Source organism: Eutrigla gurnardus (genome assembly GCF_963514095.1).
Source record: "Eutrigla gurnardus genome assembly, chromosome: 7".
NCBI classification, from domain to species: domain Eukaryota; kingdom Metazoa; phylum Chordata; class Actinopteri; order Perciformes; family Triglidae; genus Eutrigla; species Eutrigla gurnardus.
In genome coordinates this window covers 3,551,241-3,564,941 of record NC_139921.1, presented here as the reverse complement: position 1 = coordinate 3,564,941, position 13,701 = coordinate 3,551,241, and the positions used below count along the sequence as shown (strand labels likewise).

Sequence of the window (13,701 nt, the reverse complement as noted above, 5' to 3'; positions counted from 1 at the left end):
GTGAATTTAAACTGTTAGCAGCATCTTAATGTCTGCTTGTTACGTGTTCGGTTGTCAGAATTGATATTCCAACAGACTCAAGTTCTACAGAGTTCAGACAGGATTACGATCGTTTCAGAGGAACAGGTGTTTCACTTCACCCAGTGACCGTGTTAACTGGTGACATTCAGCTAGGAACTAAATAGTTTGTATGTATGAAAATAAAAATGTATTTAAAACAGGCTTCTATGAGGTCACCTCCATGTTTTCAATGGTGTTGGAGGATTAGAGTACACCAGGATATTTAAAAATTCCAATGGTACTATTTTCAACACCGTCATCAATACTGTCTCTTTCCATGATGCTGTATTGTGATGTGTTGAAGTGACCAGCGGAAAATTCCAGTTCTGTTTATCTTGTAAATGTATTTTATTTTACTTCTGTTGGCTTCATCAGGTGCACCTGATTGATTTTGTAACCAATAGTTATGATTTAATCATGAAAGAAGCTCATGAAGACACTACTACTGAGGACTATAGGAATACATGGCTCTAACACATGGCTTGTTCATAGACTGTAAAAGGGTCTGTAGGATCCACTAACTGGGTTCCTTTGTTGTTTATTCAGGAACCGCTGGTGCAGTGTACCAACGTAAACTCAAGTCTAACCTCAAGAAGAAGTTCCAGTGTTTGTTTGAGGGCATCACTAAAGCAGGAAACCCAACCCTCCTGAATCAGGTCTACACGGAGCTCCACGTCACAGAGGGAGGGACTGCAGAGGTAAATGACCAGCATGAGGTCAGACAGATTGAAACGGCATCCAGGAAACCAGACAGACCAGAAACAACCATCAGACAAGAAGACATCTTTAAAGGCTCACCTGGAAGGGATGAACCAATCAGAACAGTGATGACAAAGGGAGTGGCTGGCATCGGGAAAACAGTGTTAACACAGAAGTTCACTCTGGACTGGGCTGAAGACAAAGCCAACCAGGACATACAGTTCACGTTTCCATTCACTTTCAGAGAGCTGAACCTGCTGAAAGAGAAGAAGTTCAGCTTGGTGGAACTCGTTCATCACTTCTTCCCTGGAACCAAAGAAGTAGGAATCTGCAGGTTTGAAGAGTTCCAGGTTGCGTTCATCTTTGACGGTCTGGACGAGTGTCGACTTCCTCTGGACTTCCACAACAACGAGATCCTGACTGATGTTACAGAGTCCACCTCAGTCCAAGTGCTGCTGACAAACCTCATCAGGGGGAAACTGCTTCCCTCTGCTCGTCTCTGGATAACCACAAGACCTGCAGCAGCCAATCAGATCCCTCCTGGGTGTGTTGACATGGTGACAGAGGTCAGAGGGTTCACTGACCCACAGAAGGAGGACTACTTCAGGAAGAGGTTCAGAGATAAGAAGCAGGCCAACAGGATCATCGCCCACATCAAGACCTCACGAAGCCTCCACATCATGTGCCACATCCCGGTCTTCTGCTGGATCACTGCTACAGTTCTGGAGGACGTGTTGAAGACCAGGGAGGGAGGGGAGCTGCCCAAGACCCTGACCGACATGTACATCCACTTCCTGGTGGTTCAGTCCAAACTGAAGAACGTCAAGTATGATGGAGGAGCTGAGACGGATCCACACTGGAGTCCAGAGACCGGGAAGATGATTGAGTCTCTGGGAAAACTGGCCTTTGAGCAGCTGCAGAAAGGAAACCTGATCTTCTATGAACCAGACCTGAAACAGTGTGGCATCGATATCAAAGCAGCCTCAGTGTACTCAGGAGTGTTCACACAGGTCTTCAGAGAGGAGAGAGGACTGTACCAGGACCAGGTGTTCTGCTTCGTCCATCTGAGTGTTCAGGAGTTTCTGGCTGCTCTTCATGTCCATCTGACCTTCGTCAACTCTGGTGTCAATCTGATGGCAGAAAAACGAACGACCTCCTGGTCATCTAAAGTCTCCAGAGACAAACCTAAACTAAAACACTTGCACCAGAGAGCTGTGGACAAGGCTTTACAGAGTCCAAACGGACACCTGGACCTGTTCCTCCGCTTCCTTCTGGGTCTGTCACTAGAGACCAATCAGAAACACCTACGAGGTCTGCTGACACAGACAGGAAGTAGCTCACAGACCAATCAGGAAACAGTCCAGTACATCAAGGGGAAGGTTGATGAGGATCTGTCTCCAGAGAGAAGCATCAATCTGTTCCACTGTCTGAATGAACTGAATGATCGTTCTCTGGTGGAGGAGATCCAACAGTATCTGACTTCAGGACGTCTCTCCTTCGATGAACTGTCTCCTGGTCAGTGGTCAGCTCTGGTCTTCATCTTACTGTCATCAGAAAAACATCTGGACGTGTTTGACCTGAAGGAATACTCTGCTTCAGAGGAGGCTCTTCTGAGGCTGCTGCCGGTGGTCCAAGCCTCCAGCAAAGCTCTGTAAATATAGTTTTTCATTCAGAAAACAACAAACCATCTTGGAATTACAAGGTTCTATCTGCATTCTGAACCATTTGATTGGTTTTCCCAACTGCAAAAGTAAAAAGTAGTTCCAAATAGTTACTCAAGAGTAAAGGTAAGAAAGTATTTAGTGAAAAAACTACTCGAGTACTGAGTAACTTCTGAGTAAATTCTGATTATTGTGGCCCCGCACCTGGTGATCTGAGAGACTACCAGGAGGCATAGACGTTGGAAGGGCAGCTAACCCCCCCAGTTACATAAAAACCAATGCTTTCTCTAACATGAAGCGTTTGTTCAACAAACACAGCTCACCGCTTCATCCAGCGTCTCTCCTCTCTGTCTGTTTCACCGGCACACACACACACACACACACACACACACACACACACACACACACACACACACACACACAGTGATGGATAGTCATGTTGAAGACATTTATTCTAACTTTTCTCTGAGTTTTGTCGACATAAGAATGACTCGACCCACAAGAATCTGCGTGATGAGCAGCTACAAACAGAATCTCACATCAGAAACATTCAGAAATGAACTGATTCACAACTGAAAGTGAAACTTTAATAGGATCGACAGATTCACTGACTTTAGACGGTAAAAGTCGGGGGATTTCAAAAAGTGGGCGGTATATTGTGACTCCTCCATAAATGATTGCACATACACTTTCATATTTATGCACATTTGTCTCTGAATGACAAGGATTTAGAATTAAAAAACGTTAAAAGAGTTCTATCTATAACCGGGCGTGGAGAGTTTGTGTGCCGTCATGTGACTGCCTGGCTGCGTTTGATTGGTGAAACGGAGTCAGTGAGAGTCTTGAAAGAAGACTCAGACAGAAATAAACAGATGGCACAGTGTGACGTTAACCTCACCTTGGAGCCTAATACGCCACCCAGCTGCAACAATAACCTGATGAACAAACATGTTAAACATCCTTTAACTTCATTATGATAATAATGTCAGTTAGAACCTGAGGGGATGAACAGTTGTTTGTAATTGTTTCATCACTAATTTCTGATTCCTCTTCAGACTCAGTGGCTGTAACCTCTCAGAGAGAAGCTGTGAAGGTCTGTCCTCAGTTCTCAGCTCCCAGTCCTCCAGTCTAAGAGACCTGGACCTGAGTACCAACGACCTGCAGGATTCAGGAGTGAAGCTGCTGTCTGCTGGCCTGGAGAGTCCACACTGTCGACTGGAAACTCTCAGGTCAGATTCAACTACTTTGAGAAGTTTACCTATGAAGCTTTCAATGATGTGTTTACATGCACCAAATATTCAGTTATTTATATTCACGTATTCCTAAAAAGACAGTGTTTCCATTTTACTGCTGCAGCGTTAGCATCACTACACTGGTTCAGATGGTTGGAGGCTAAATCATCTCACTGGTTGCTACTCACAAACACTAAATTACCCAGTAATGCAACGGGGTGAAACGTTAACTCTGAACTTAATCAAATCTGTGCAAACTGGAGTTTCTGTGAGTGACGTTTCTATGGTGACAACTGAGGAGACTCACTGACAGCTGACAGATGGATCAGAGAGTGGAGGTGATAAACGTCAGTCAGGTCGGTGAAATCTAGAGCCGATAGATAAGTTCACACGGCTGCTCTCAAAGAGGAACGCTGACAGTGAGAACAGAGCTTTGAATCAAGACAGACTCTTTTCTTCCAACTGGCAGTTGAACACCTGAATGCCTCATATGTTCTGAGACTCTTAAGAAGCACATTTTCAAAGCTGTGTTTTGTATTTTACTGTTATTATCAGAGTACTTGTTATTCATAATTCCTCCAGTTCAATATGAAAACTATAAACATTGTTGAAATGTTATTGAATTACAGCCTTTTTTCTTTGCTAGATGGTTTAAAATCAATACCAGATCTTTGTTGGCACACCAGGTCTGAAGACAGACCACATAGACTGTTTCAACTGTTGTTTCTTCTCTTTTCTAACGCTTCAATTTCTCTCTCAATCATTTCAGCTCGTCTCTTGTCTTTCTTTAACTTCCTCCTCTGTCCATCTCTGTCCATCACTCAGCCACGCTTATCCCACCCAGTACAACATCAACACAGCAAAAGACAAATATCACTTTTTCTCATTTTAAAAAGTGGACAAATGGACATAAGTCTATGTAAAGTCCCCAGAAGTGACAGTAGTGTGTGTCTTCAGTCTGTCAGGTTGTCTCATCACAGAGGACGGCTGTTCTTCTCTGGCCTCAGCTCTGGACTCCAACCCCTCCTATCTGAGACAGCTGGACCTGAGCTACAATCATCCAGGAGACTCAGGAGTCAAGCTGCTGTCTGCTGGACTGGAGGGTCCACACTGGAGACTGGACACTCTCAGGTGAGGACAGATGGACAGACATCAGACTGGACACTCTCAGGTGAGGACAGATGGACAGACATCAGACTGGACACTCTCAGGTGAGGACAGATGGACAGACATCAGACTGGACACTCTCAGGTGAGGACAGATGGACAGACATCAGACTGGACAATCAGGTGAAGACAGGTGGACAGACATCAGACTGGACACTCAGGTGAGGACAGATGGACAGACATCAGACTGGACACTCAGGTGAGGACAGATGGACAGACATCAGACTGGACACTCTCAGGTGAGGACAGGTGGACAGACATCAGACTGGACACTCAGGTGAGGACAGATGGACAGACATCAGACTGGACACTCTCAGGTGAGGACAGATGGACAGACATCAGACTGGACACTCAGATGAGGACAGATGGACAGACATCAGACTGGACACTCTCAGGTGAGGACAGATGGACAACAGCTCCAGACTGTGTCTCCATCTCTGACTGAGGAACTCGGGTTCATGTTTAATCGTGGACCTGATTGAGGTCTTTGAATGTCTTCCTGCAGGGTGGACCATGGGGGACAGCAGAGACTGAGACCTGGTCTGAGGAAGTGTGAGTATGTTTTCAGTAACTCAGCTGCTCCAGATTTGAACGTGTTCATGACTGAAATCCGATGATCACGTTTCTATCAGGATGCAGCGTTTGTTTCTTCGTGGCTGTAAAGATGTCGTGTTGTGTTCACACCAAACGCCACATTTTCACACTCAATTACAAACAAAGTCAACGCAGAGACACAAACGGACGGCAATTCCTGCCGGACGGCAACGGAGTCAAATACACAATATTCACATAGTCGTCTTTGTGTGAGTTTAAATATGAAGAGATAAATTCCTCTGTGTCTTTAAAGCGTCTCAGCGTTGAGATCGTCCTCCTGTCGTCCTGAATCCTAAATGGAGGCACCAGATGTTGTCTCCTGGGTCTGTGGTCCCCTAGAGGTCTAGATAGTAGCTCACATTAGTCCAGAGACGAGACCAGACTATGTGGAGGAACCAGAGACTGTCTGTGGTCCCCCAGAGGTCTAGATAGTAGCTCACATTAGTCCAGAGACCAGACCACAGGTTGGTCTGGTTTCAATCTTTAGTAATTTAAAGTCCCAGTCGGCAAGTCCGGCGGATCAAGGGCACTCTGTCAGATTTTGAATGTTTACAACTCTCACGCTCCTCCCCCACGACCACCGAGCTCCTCCCCCACGACCACCAAGCTCCTCCCCCACGACCACCGAGCTCCTCCCCCACGACCACCGAGGTCCTTCCCCTCGACTTCGTGCCCTCTGAAATCCCTTAGATCACGCCACCTTTGAAATGTGGGTCCGATGTTGACTCTGGTTTTATCACGGGCACCGTCGCAATCTTTCTTTTTTCCCTTCTTTTCCACCGGTGTTTTCTTTTCCTTGGTTGTTGTCGACCTCCTCGTTTCGGTTTTTAACGAGGAATTGGAAGATTTTTGCTTCTTCCCTCCGCCTCCCCCCTGTGATAGTGGTACGACCCGAGGGGGGAGGGGCTGTGTATGCACGAACACAGCCCTGCGTGCTGATTGGACAGGATGATTCAGGCCGTGTTGATATTTTGCAAAGCAAACAACAGGCTCTACGTGCACGTAGAGGCACGCTTTTTTTTCTAAAACCGGATGATTTATGTTGTTCTATCGGAGCATAGTGTTGACTTCAGTGAATATGATCAAAAAAATGTTGCCAACTGGGGCTTTAAGGCCAAACTGTGATATTTTTACGACCAACGATGTAATGTTGTAGTGATTTTGTTTTGTCTGCTAATCATCAGTGATCCAGAACAGACAGTTTGCGTTCTCACTAATCCAACTTTCCTAACGGCTCTACATATATTACACTAATTATCGGCTGCCGGTTTCTTGCTAACATACATGTGATTGGCTGTCCCCACTGCCACTCCTTCTGCTTGTTAAAACGACCTGCAATCTGCTAGTAGTGATGTCCAAATGAAGCTTCGTGAAGCATTTTCTTTATTTTCTGAGCCCAATAGATGGCGATCTCTGTTCAACAAAGGGTTGAAAGCAATGGCAATATATCGGCCTTCAACCACTACACACACACACACACACACACACACACACACACACACACTTGTATAGTATTTAGTTAGATAGGCCACTTGGACTTAGTGTATGTTTCTTGTTTATTGTTAATAAACCCCTTATGAACATACTGCTGTGTTTATTAATGTTGTATAAGAATGAATGATATCAACCTCTTCTCTGTGAAGAATTCACAAATCCTTCAACTGTTTGTACTCATATTCTAATAGTTATTAATTATTGGCATTTGAGTACAAACTCCTTTATATTGAGACTGAGTATTGATATTAATATTGATCTATTAATAACTGAATCTGCTCCTGCTAGTTCCCCAACACTGTGTTTTTCTCTGCCATCCAACAAAACACACACCACTACACACCGGTGTCCTATTTATCAATGAAATGTATGACGTGACCCATCACCATCAAGTTACCGCCCCCTTGTGATGTCATATACTAATACCCAAAGTATATTTATTAAGCTTTAAAACACAAACAAAAAACACCCAATTGTCTCCAACAATAACCTTTAGCTGCATTGTGTTTGTTCTCTCCATCAGATGTCTGTGAACTGGAACTGGACACAAACACAGTCAGCAGAGACCTCAAACTGGACGACACCAACAGGAAGGTGACACTTGTGTTAGACGACCAGTCATATCCAGATCATCCAGACAGATTTGACTCATATCCTCAGATGCTGTGTAGAGACGGTCTGACTGGTCGCTGTTACTGGGAGGTCCAGTGGAGAGGATGGGTTGATATATCAGTGAGTTACAGAGGAATCAAGAGGAGAGGAGACGACTCTGGGTTTGGATGTAATGATCAGTCCTGGAGTCTGAGTTGTTATGCTGGTGGTTACTCTGTCTATCACAAAAACAAACAAACACTCATCTCCTCCTCCTCCTCCTCCTCCTCCTCCTCCTCCTCCTCCTCTGGTGTGGTAGCAGTGTACTTGGACTGTCCTGCTGGCACTTTGACCTTCTACAGAGTCTCCTCTGACAAACTGATCCACCTCCACACCTTCAACACCACATTCACTGAACCTCTTTATCCTGGGTTTGGAGTCTGGGATGGATCAGTGTTTCTGAAACTGTTCACAACAAACACAAAGCAAATTGTTCAAGCAATTACATTCAGAGTCAATGCAAAGATGTGAATGAAAGAATTTCAATTTGTAATTCTCCTTGTCCTTCTCCCTGTATATCCCGCTTTATAACGCTTGCTCTTACTAAAAATAGGATTAGATGATATTATAGATGAGGAGCAATCTGCGTTTATGCCAGGGAGAAATATTGTAAACAATATTCGTTTGATTTTGGACATGATAGAGTATAATGAATTTATACCTGATGAAAGTTTAATTCTATTTGTGGACTTCTATAAAGCATTTGATACGGTTAATCACCAGTTTATGTTTAAAGTTATTCAATGTTTTGGTTTTGGAAATAGGTTTCTGAGGGCAGTTCAAACACTTTATAAAGGAAGTAACAGTTCAATTAAGATAACAAATGGCACAACACCCAGATTTAATATTAGTCGTGGAATTAGAGAAGGTTGCCCACTAAGTCCTTTCTTGTTTTTGCTGGTCACACGGGTCATGGCAACACATATTAAAGAAAGCAACTTTTAGGGTATAAGAGCCGTAGGTAGAGAATTCAAATTGGCTCAGTTAGCGGATGATACAGCAATTTTTTTTGTCCAACCAAAATGAACTTGTCACAGCTGTGCAATGTATCAGAGAGTTTTCTGAGGTTTCTGGGTTGACAATGAACCTTAATAAATCTAGGCTGTTTCCCCTTAAACATTGTGATCTGTCAGAACTGAATGATATTCCCATCAAACAAACTGTGACATATTTGGGTGTTGTGCTTGACAAAAATGAGAACAGGCGCTCTGAGATAAACTTTGAACCAATAACTCAACAGATACAAAGAAAATTCAATATGTGGCTAATGAGAGATCTATCTTTACACGGTCGGACTCTGTTATCTAAAGCTGAAGGAATATCAAGATCTGTATATTTATCACTAGCACTAGAAATGCCTGCAGAAGTCTCTAAGAAATTAGATCAAATCTTATTCAACTTTATCTGGGAGAACAGATGCCATTACTTAAAAAAAGATATCTTGTGTAACTCCAAGAGGGATGGTGGTCTGGATGTGTTAACCTTTGAAATGTTGAATCACTCTTTCAAGATCAACTGGTTAAGAAAGTTATGTAGACAAAAGAACAACTTCTGGAACTCCTTTGCTACACATGTATTTAATTCATTAGGTGGTATACAGTTTATGATGAAATGTAACTATAAAATTGAAAAACTTCCTGTCAAACTCTCAAATTTTCACAAACAAGCTTTGCTGTCCTGGAAATTGATCTACAAACATAATTAGTTAATAAACCAGTTATTATATCTGGAACAATAAGGACATCCTTTACAAAAAACAATCACTGTTTTACAAGGACTGGATGAAGCATACAATTCTATTAGTTGACCAACCTATTAATGACCATGGCTTCTTACTTTCTTATGAAGAATTTTTGTTAAAATTTCAACTCCCAGTCACACCGAAACAATACGCCAGCTTCTTAAAGGGACTGAAAGAATTACTGCTGTTCCAGGAAATCATACTTGTGATATTTTTGTGGGCGGAGTTGATATTACAAAAAGAGCCTGCTCTAACAGATTGTTGAGAAGCTGCTTACAAACCAAGATCCTACCTAGGGGTCAAACTAAATGGTCTGCACAATTTGGAGAAATTAACTGGAATAAAGCATGGTTGGTTGGTGAAAAAATTCTGTCTCAATAATAAGGTGAAAGAAATCTCGTTTAAAATTTTACATCAAATCTACCCTGCAAAGAAAACCCTTGAAAGATTTAAATTAGACATTGAATATGCATGTGATTTTTGTGGACTTGAAGATGAAACCATTTCTCACTTATTTTATCATTGTGCCTACAGTAAAACCCTTTGGAATGATGTTCAACACTTTGTGCAAGAGAAAACTGTCCTATGTTTGTGTTTTTTGTTTTTGTCTGTTGTGCTGTGTTTGTTGTTTGCTGTATTGTCTCAATAAAAAAACTTAGACCTCAGGGGGGACATTTGGATTTGGCCAAAGACTATTCGACCGCAGCCAGAAATCCTCTAGGTCTGACGCCCATGCTGTAAACTGAAGAACTGTTCATGTGTTCGGTGCTGCGTTGAATCCTGCGGCAGTACTGCGCAGGACCGTTTCAGCAGCGGTTGCGCAGTATTGACCTTCCTCAACACTTCCTCTTCCTCTCTTCTATTAGCAGCCGGAAACAAAACAAGGCTGTCATGTGATTTCTGCTCGTGCCTCCTGTCTTGTGTTTAATAAGGTTAGCTGTGAAATACATTATAATGAAGTCCAAGAAGGTTTCCATTTAATTGTCATTTAATAGCCGGTGCTGCAACTTTATCGGTCGACGGAAGCAACTCACAGCTGAATGTCGCCAGATAACTGGCTCGTTAGCTAACATGTAAGCATGCTTTAGTCCTGTTTATTAACACAGTCCAAGCTAACTCGTTAGCATGCTTTAGTCCTGTTTATTAACACAGTCCAAGCTAACTCGTTAGCATGCTTGAGTCTACTTTATTTACTGACAGTCCAAGCTAACACGTTAGCATGCTTTAGTCCTGTTTATTAACACAGTCCAAGCTAACTCGTTAGCGTGCTTTAGTCTACTTTATTTACTGACAGTCCAAGCTAGCACGTTAGCATGCTTTAGTCCTGTTTATTAACACAGTCCCAGCTAACACGTTAGCATGCTTTAGTCCTGTTTATTAACACAGTCCCAGCTAGCACGTTAGCGTGCTTTAGTCCTGTTTTTTAACACAGTCCAAGCTAGCACGTTAGCATGCTTTAGTCCTGTTTATTAACACAGTCCCAGCTAACACGTTAGCATGCTTTAGTCCTGTTTATTAACACAGTCCCAGCTAGCACGTTAGCGTGCTTTAGTCCTGTTTATTAACACAGTCCCAGCTAGCACGTTAGCGTGCTTTAGTCCACTTCATTGAGAGTCCAAGCTAACACTGAGGACGTGTAATCGGCCTGTTGTCTCCTCACAGTTAACAGTTGACAGTCTGAAACACTGAAGCGGTCCGTACAACAGGACTACACTTTGTCCACCATGGCTGATGTGAGTATAGCATCTTCTTCCGGTTAGCTGCCCTCCGCGCGCACACACAGGAACGACCTTATTTAATAAATGTGTTGTGTAACATAATGTTACCGTGTTGGCTGTTTATTTACACAAAGTATCAGGAGATTAATGAACCAAACTGCTGCGCAGCAGGAAATGTCATTGAGTTCCCGGTGTTGCACTGAATTCTGTGACCCTTCAGATTCTGTGACTGCAGCTATTGGTGGATCAGAGTTATCCAAGCCATTTTATCAGCCAGAATGGTTTCACTAAACTGAAATTCCTATGTATGAAAACATAATATAATCTAGGAGAGTTGCCAGAAAAACTCTTTTCCACTAAAGGCTCATCCAAAATGATCCTCATTAATGGTCAAGCATATACAGACGTTTAGTACGTAGAAAAGTAGCACCAGCTGCCTCTGCTGTGACAGTAACACCGACCTAACGTTTGGTTTCAGTGTGTCAGTGATGCTCATAAAACCTCGTCTTTCCTGGTCATTTGTCTTTGCAGGATTTGAAGAGATACCTGTACAAACAGTTGCAAAGGTGTGTGGTGGAAGCTAATCCTGTCATAACATCACTACTGTTGACAGTGAAAATATCCGAATGTCATGTTTGTGTGGCGTTATTTGTAAAAATCTGCTGTCGGTTCTCCTTCAGTGTTGAAGGTCTTCATGCCATCGTAGTGACGGACAGGGACGGTGTCCCAGTTATCAAAGGTAAGAAACCCTCCATCCTCGTGTGTGTGTGTGTGTGTGTGTGTGTGTGTGTGTGTGTGTGTGTGTGTGTGTGTGTGTGTGTGTGTGTGTGTGTGTGTGTGTGTGTGTGTGTGTGTGTGTGTGTGTGTGTGTGTGTGTGTGTGTGTGTATAATTTCCTTTCCACTACTAGTCTGAAACAGACTTTACAAAGTGTTTCCCAGTTCAGGCTCAAATTAAACGGTCAGTACCTCAGCCAAATAACCTCTCAGGTCTAAACAGAAGGATTATCCTAAATAGTTTAAAGTGGGGTTTAGTTTTGTGCCTAAACCAACTATCTTCTCAGCTAACTTGATATCTAGATAGCTAACTAGATACCTAGCTAACTAACTAGCTACCTAGCCAGATACCTAGCAAACTAACTTGCTACCTAGCCAACTATACCCAGCTAACTAGATATCTAGCTAACTAACTAGCTACCTAGCCAACTATAAACCCAGCTAACTAGATACCTAGCCAACAAACTAGCTACTCAGCTAACTAGCTCCCTACACAACAAGATAACTAGCTAACTATCCAGACATTCGTCTCCACAGCTGTGTCCGCTCTCTTCCTGGTGAGTTTTGACATCACTTAGCTACTGACATGTGTTGTCTCTATGACAACTAACCACCACCGTGTTCTTTTGTACGAGTCACATGACCCTGTAAAGTGTTTAGATGAATTTCCCTGACTGTCGTGTCTCTTTGTTGAACAGATTGTGCAGTTCAATCGGTTGCCACTGGTCATCAGTTTCATAGCCAGCAGCAGTGCTAACACAGGTGAAGTCTTATTCACTCATCATTGTACACTCTTCCCCTCAGTACACAGTGTTCTTGTCCAGTGTATTAACTCCATGTCACCTTGTTGGTTTATCAGCCAGAGGGAGGATTTCTCACCGTGGCGGTCCTAGAGAGTAGAGGTGTCTTAGGCTTATAATTCTGTCATCATGTGAGCACATGGTGGGCGGATGGGTCAGCGACTGTCTGGATACGCATTCACACCCGCATTCTAGTGAATAGTCCGTTTGAGGCCTGGGTGGGTCCAGGACTCACTTGAACCAGTCAGTTAGAACTAGTGATGTCCAAATGAAGCTTCGTGAAGCATTTTCTTTATTTTCTGAGCCCAATAGATGGCGCTCTCTGTTCAACAAAGGGTTGAAAGCAATGGAAATATATCGGCCTTCAACACTTTGTTGAACAGAGAGCGCCATCTATTGGGCTCAGAAAATAAAGAAATTGCTTCACGAAGCTTCATTTGGACATCACTAGTTAGAACTGAAGAAGTAGAAAAAACATCTTCTAACACCTAAAGCCAATGCCCCCTTTCAAAAACATGGCTTCCAGGCCCCCGGGGTTCTCTGAAGACCTCGTTGACAACCGCTATACCAGAGGAAAACGGTCATGGAGTTGCTTTTCTGAGGAATTATAATGTGCTCCTGAAGTTCTTTCTGCCTGCCACAGTCAGAGTGAGATGTGGAGGTGTGACATGTAACGGCGGTACTCTGTGTGTCCTCAGGTCTCATCATGGGTCTGGAGAAGGAGCTGGCCCCTCTAATAGAGGAGCTGAGGCAGGTCGTGGAGGTGACATAAGCTCTGAAACAGGAGTCTGGATCACATCCTGCTCTCTCATGGTGCATTCACATCCCTTCCAATAAATGACATCTTCATCCGTTTACATCGATTGATTCAACTTCCTGTTCACTTTTCATTCTGTTCACTTTTCTTTCAGAATTTCTAAGTCAAATCACATGTCAGAAGTGTGAATAAATGTTTCATTTGTAGCACCTTAAGTGGTTTCTTTCATTGGATAAATACATATGGTTCATCTCAGGGTGAGGGTCAGGCTCCGCTTCAAAACTATTTCAGAGAGATATTTCTGTACCATCACCTTTAGATTTAATGCTAATGATGTCCAAAGTCTTATACTT

General features: G+C 43.2%; 1 protein-coding gene across 4 annotated transcripts in view; it reads left to right on the top strand.

Moving 5' to 3' along the window:
- Positions 1-11,032, top strand: part of LOC311016321 (NLR family CARD domain-containing protein 3-like) — a 186,106-nt gene extending 175,074 nt beyond the window's left edge. For all 4 annotated transcript variants that reach the window (XM_084013950.1, XM_084013947.1, XM_084013949.1 and 1 more), the window contains 6 exons: positions 607-2,410; positions 3,476-3,649; positions 4,610-4,783; positions 5,324-5,370; positions 7,430-10,230; positions 10,961-11,032. In XM_084013950.1, the coding sequence (XP_083870076.1) occupies positions 607-2,410; positions 3,476-3,649; positions 4,610-4,783; positions 5,324-5,370; positions 7,430-8,028 (2,798 nt within the window). In that variant the 3' untranslated portion in view covers positions 8,029-10,230; positions 10,961-11,032. The remainder of the gene's footprint in view (positions 1-606; positions 2,411-3,475; positions 3,650-4,609; positions 4,784-5,323; positions 5,371-7,429; positions 10,231-10,960) is intronic.
- Positions 11,033-13,701: the final 2,669 nt, after the last annotated feature.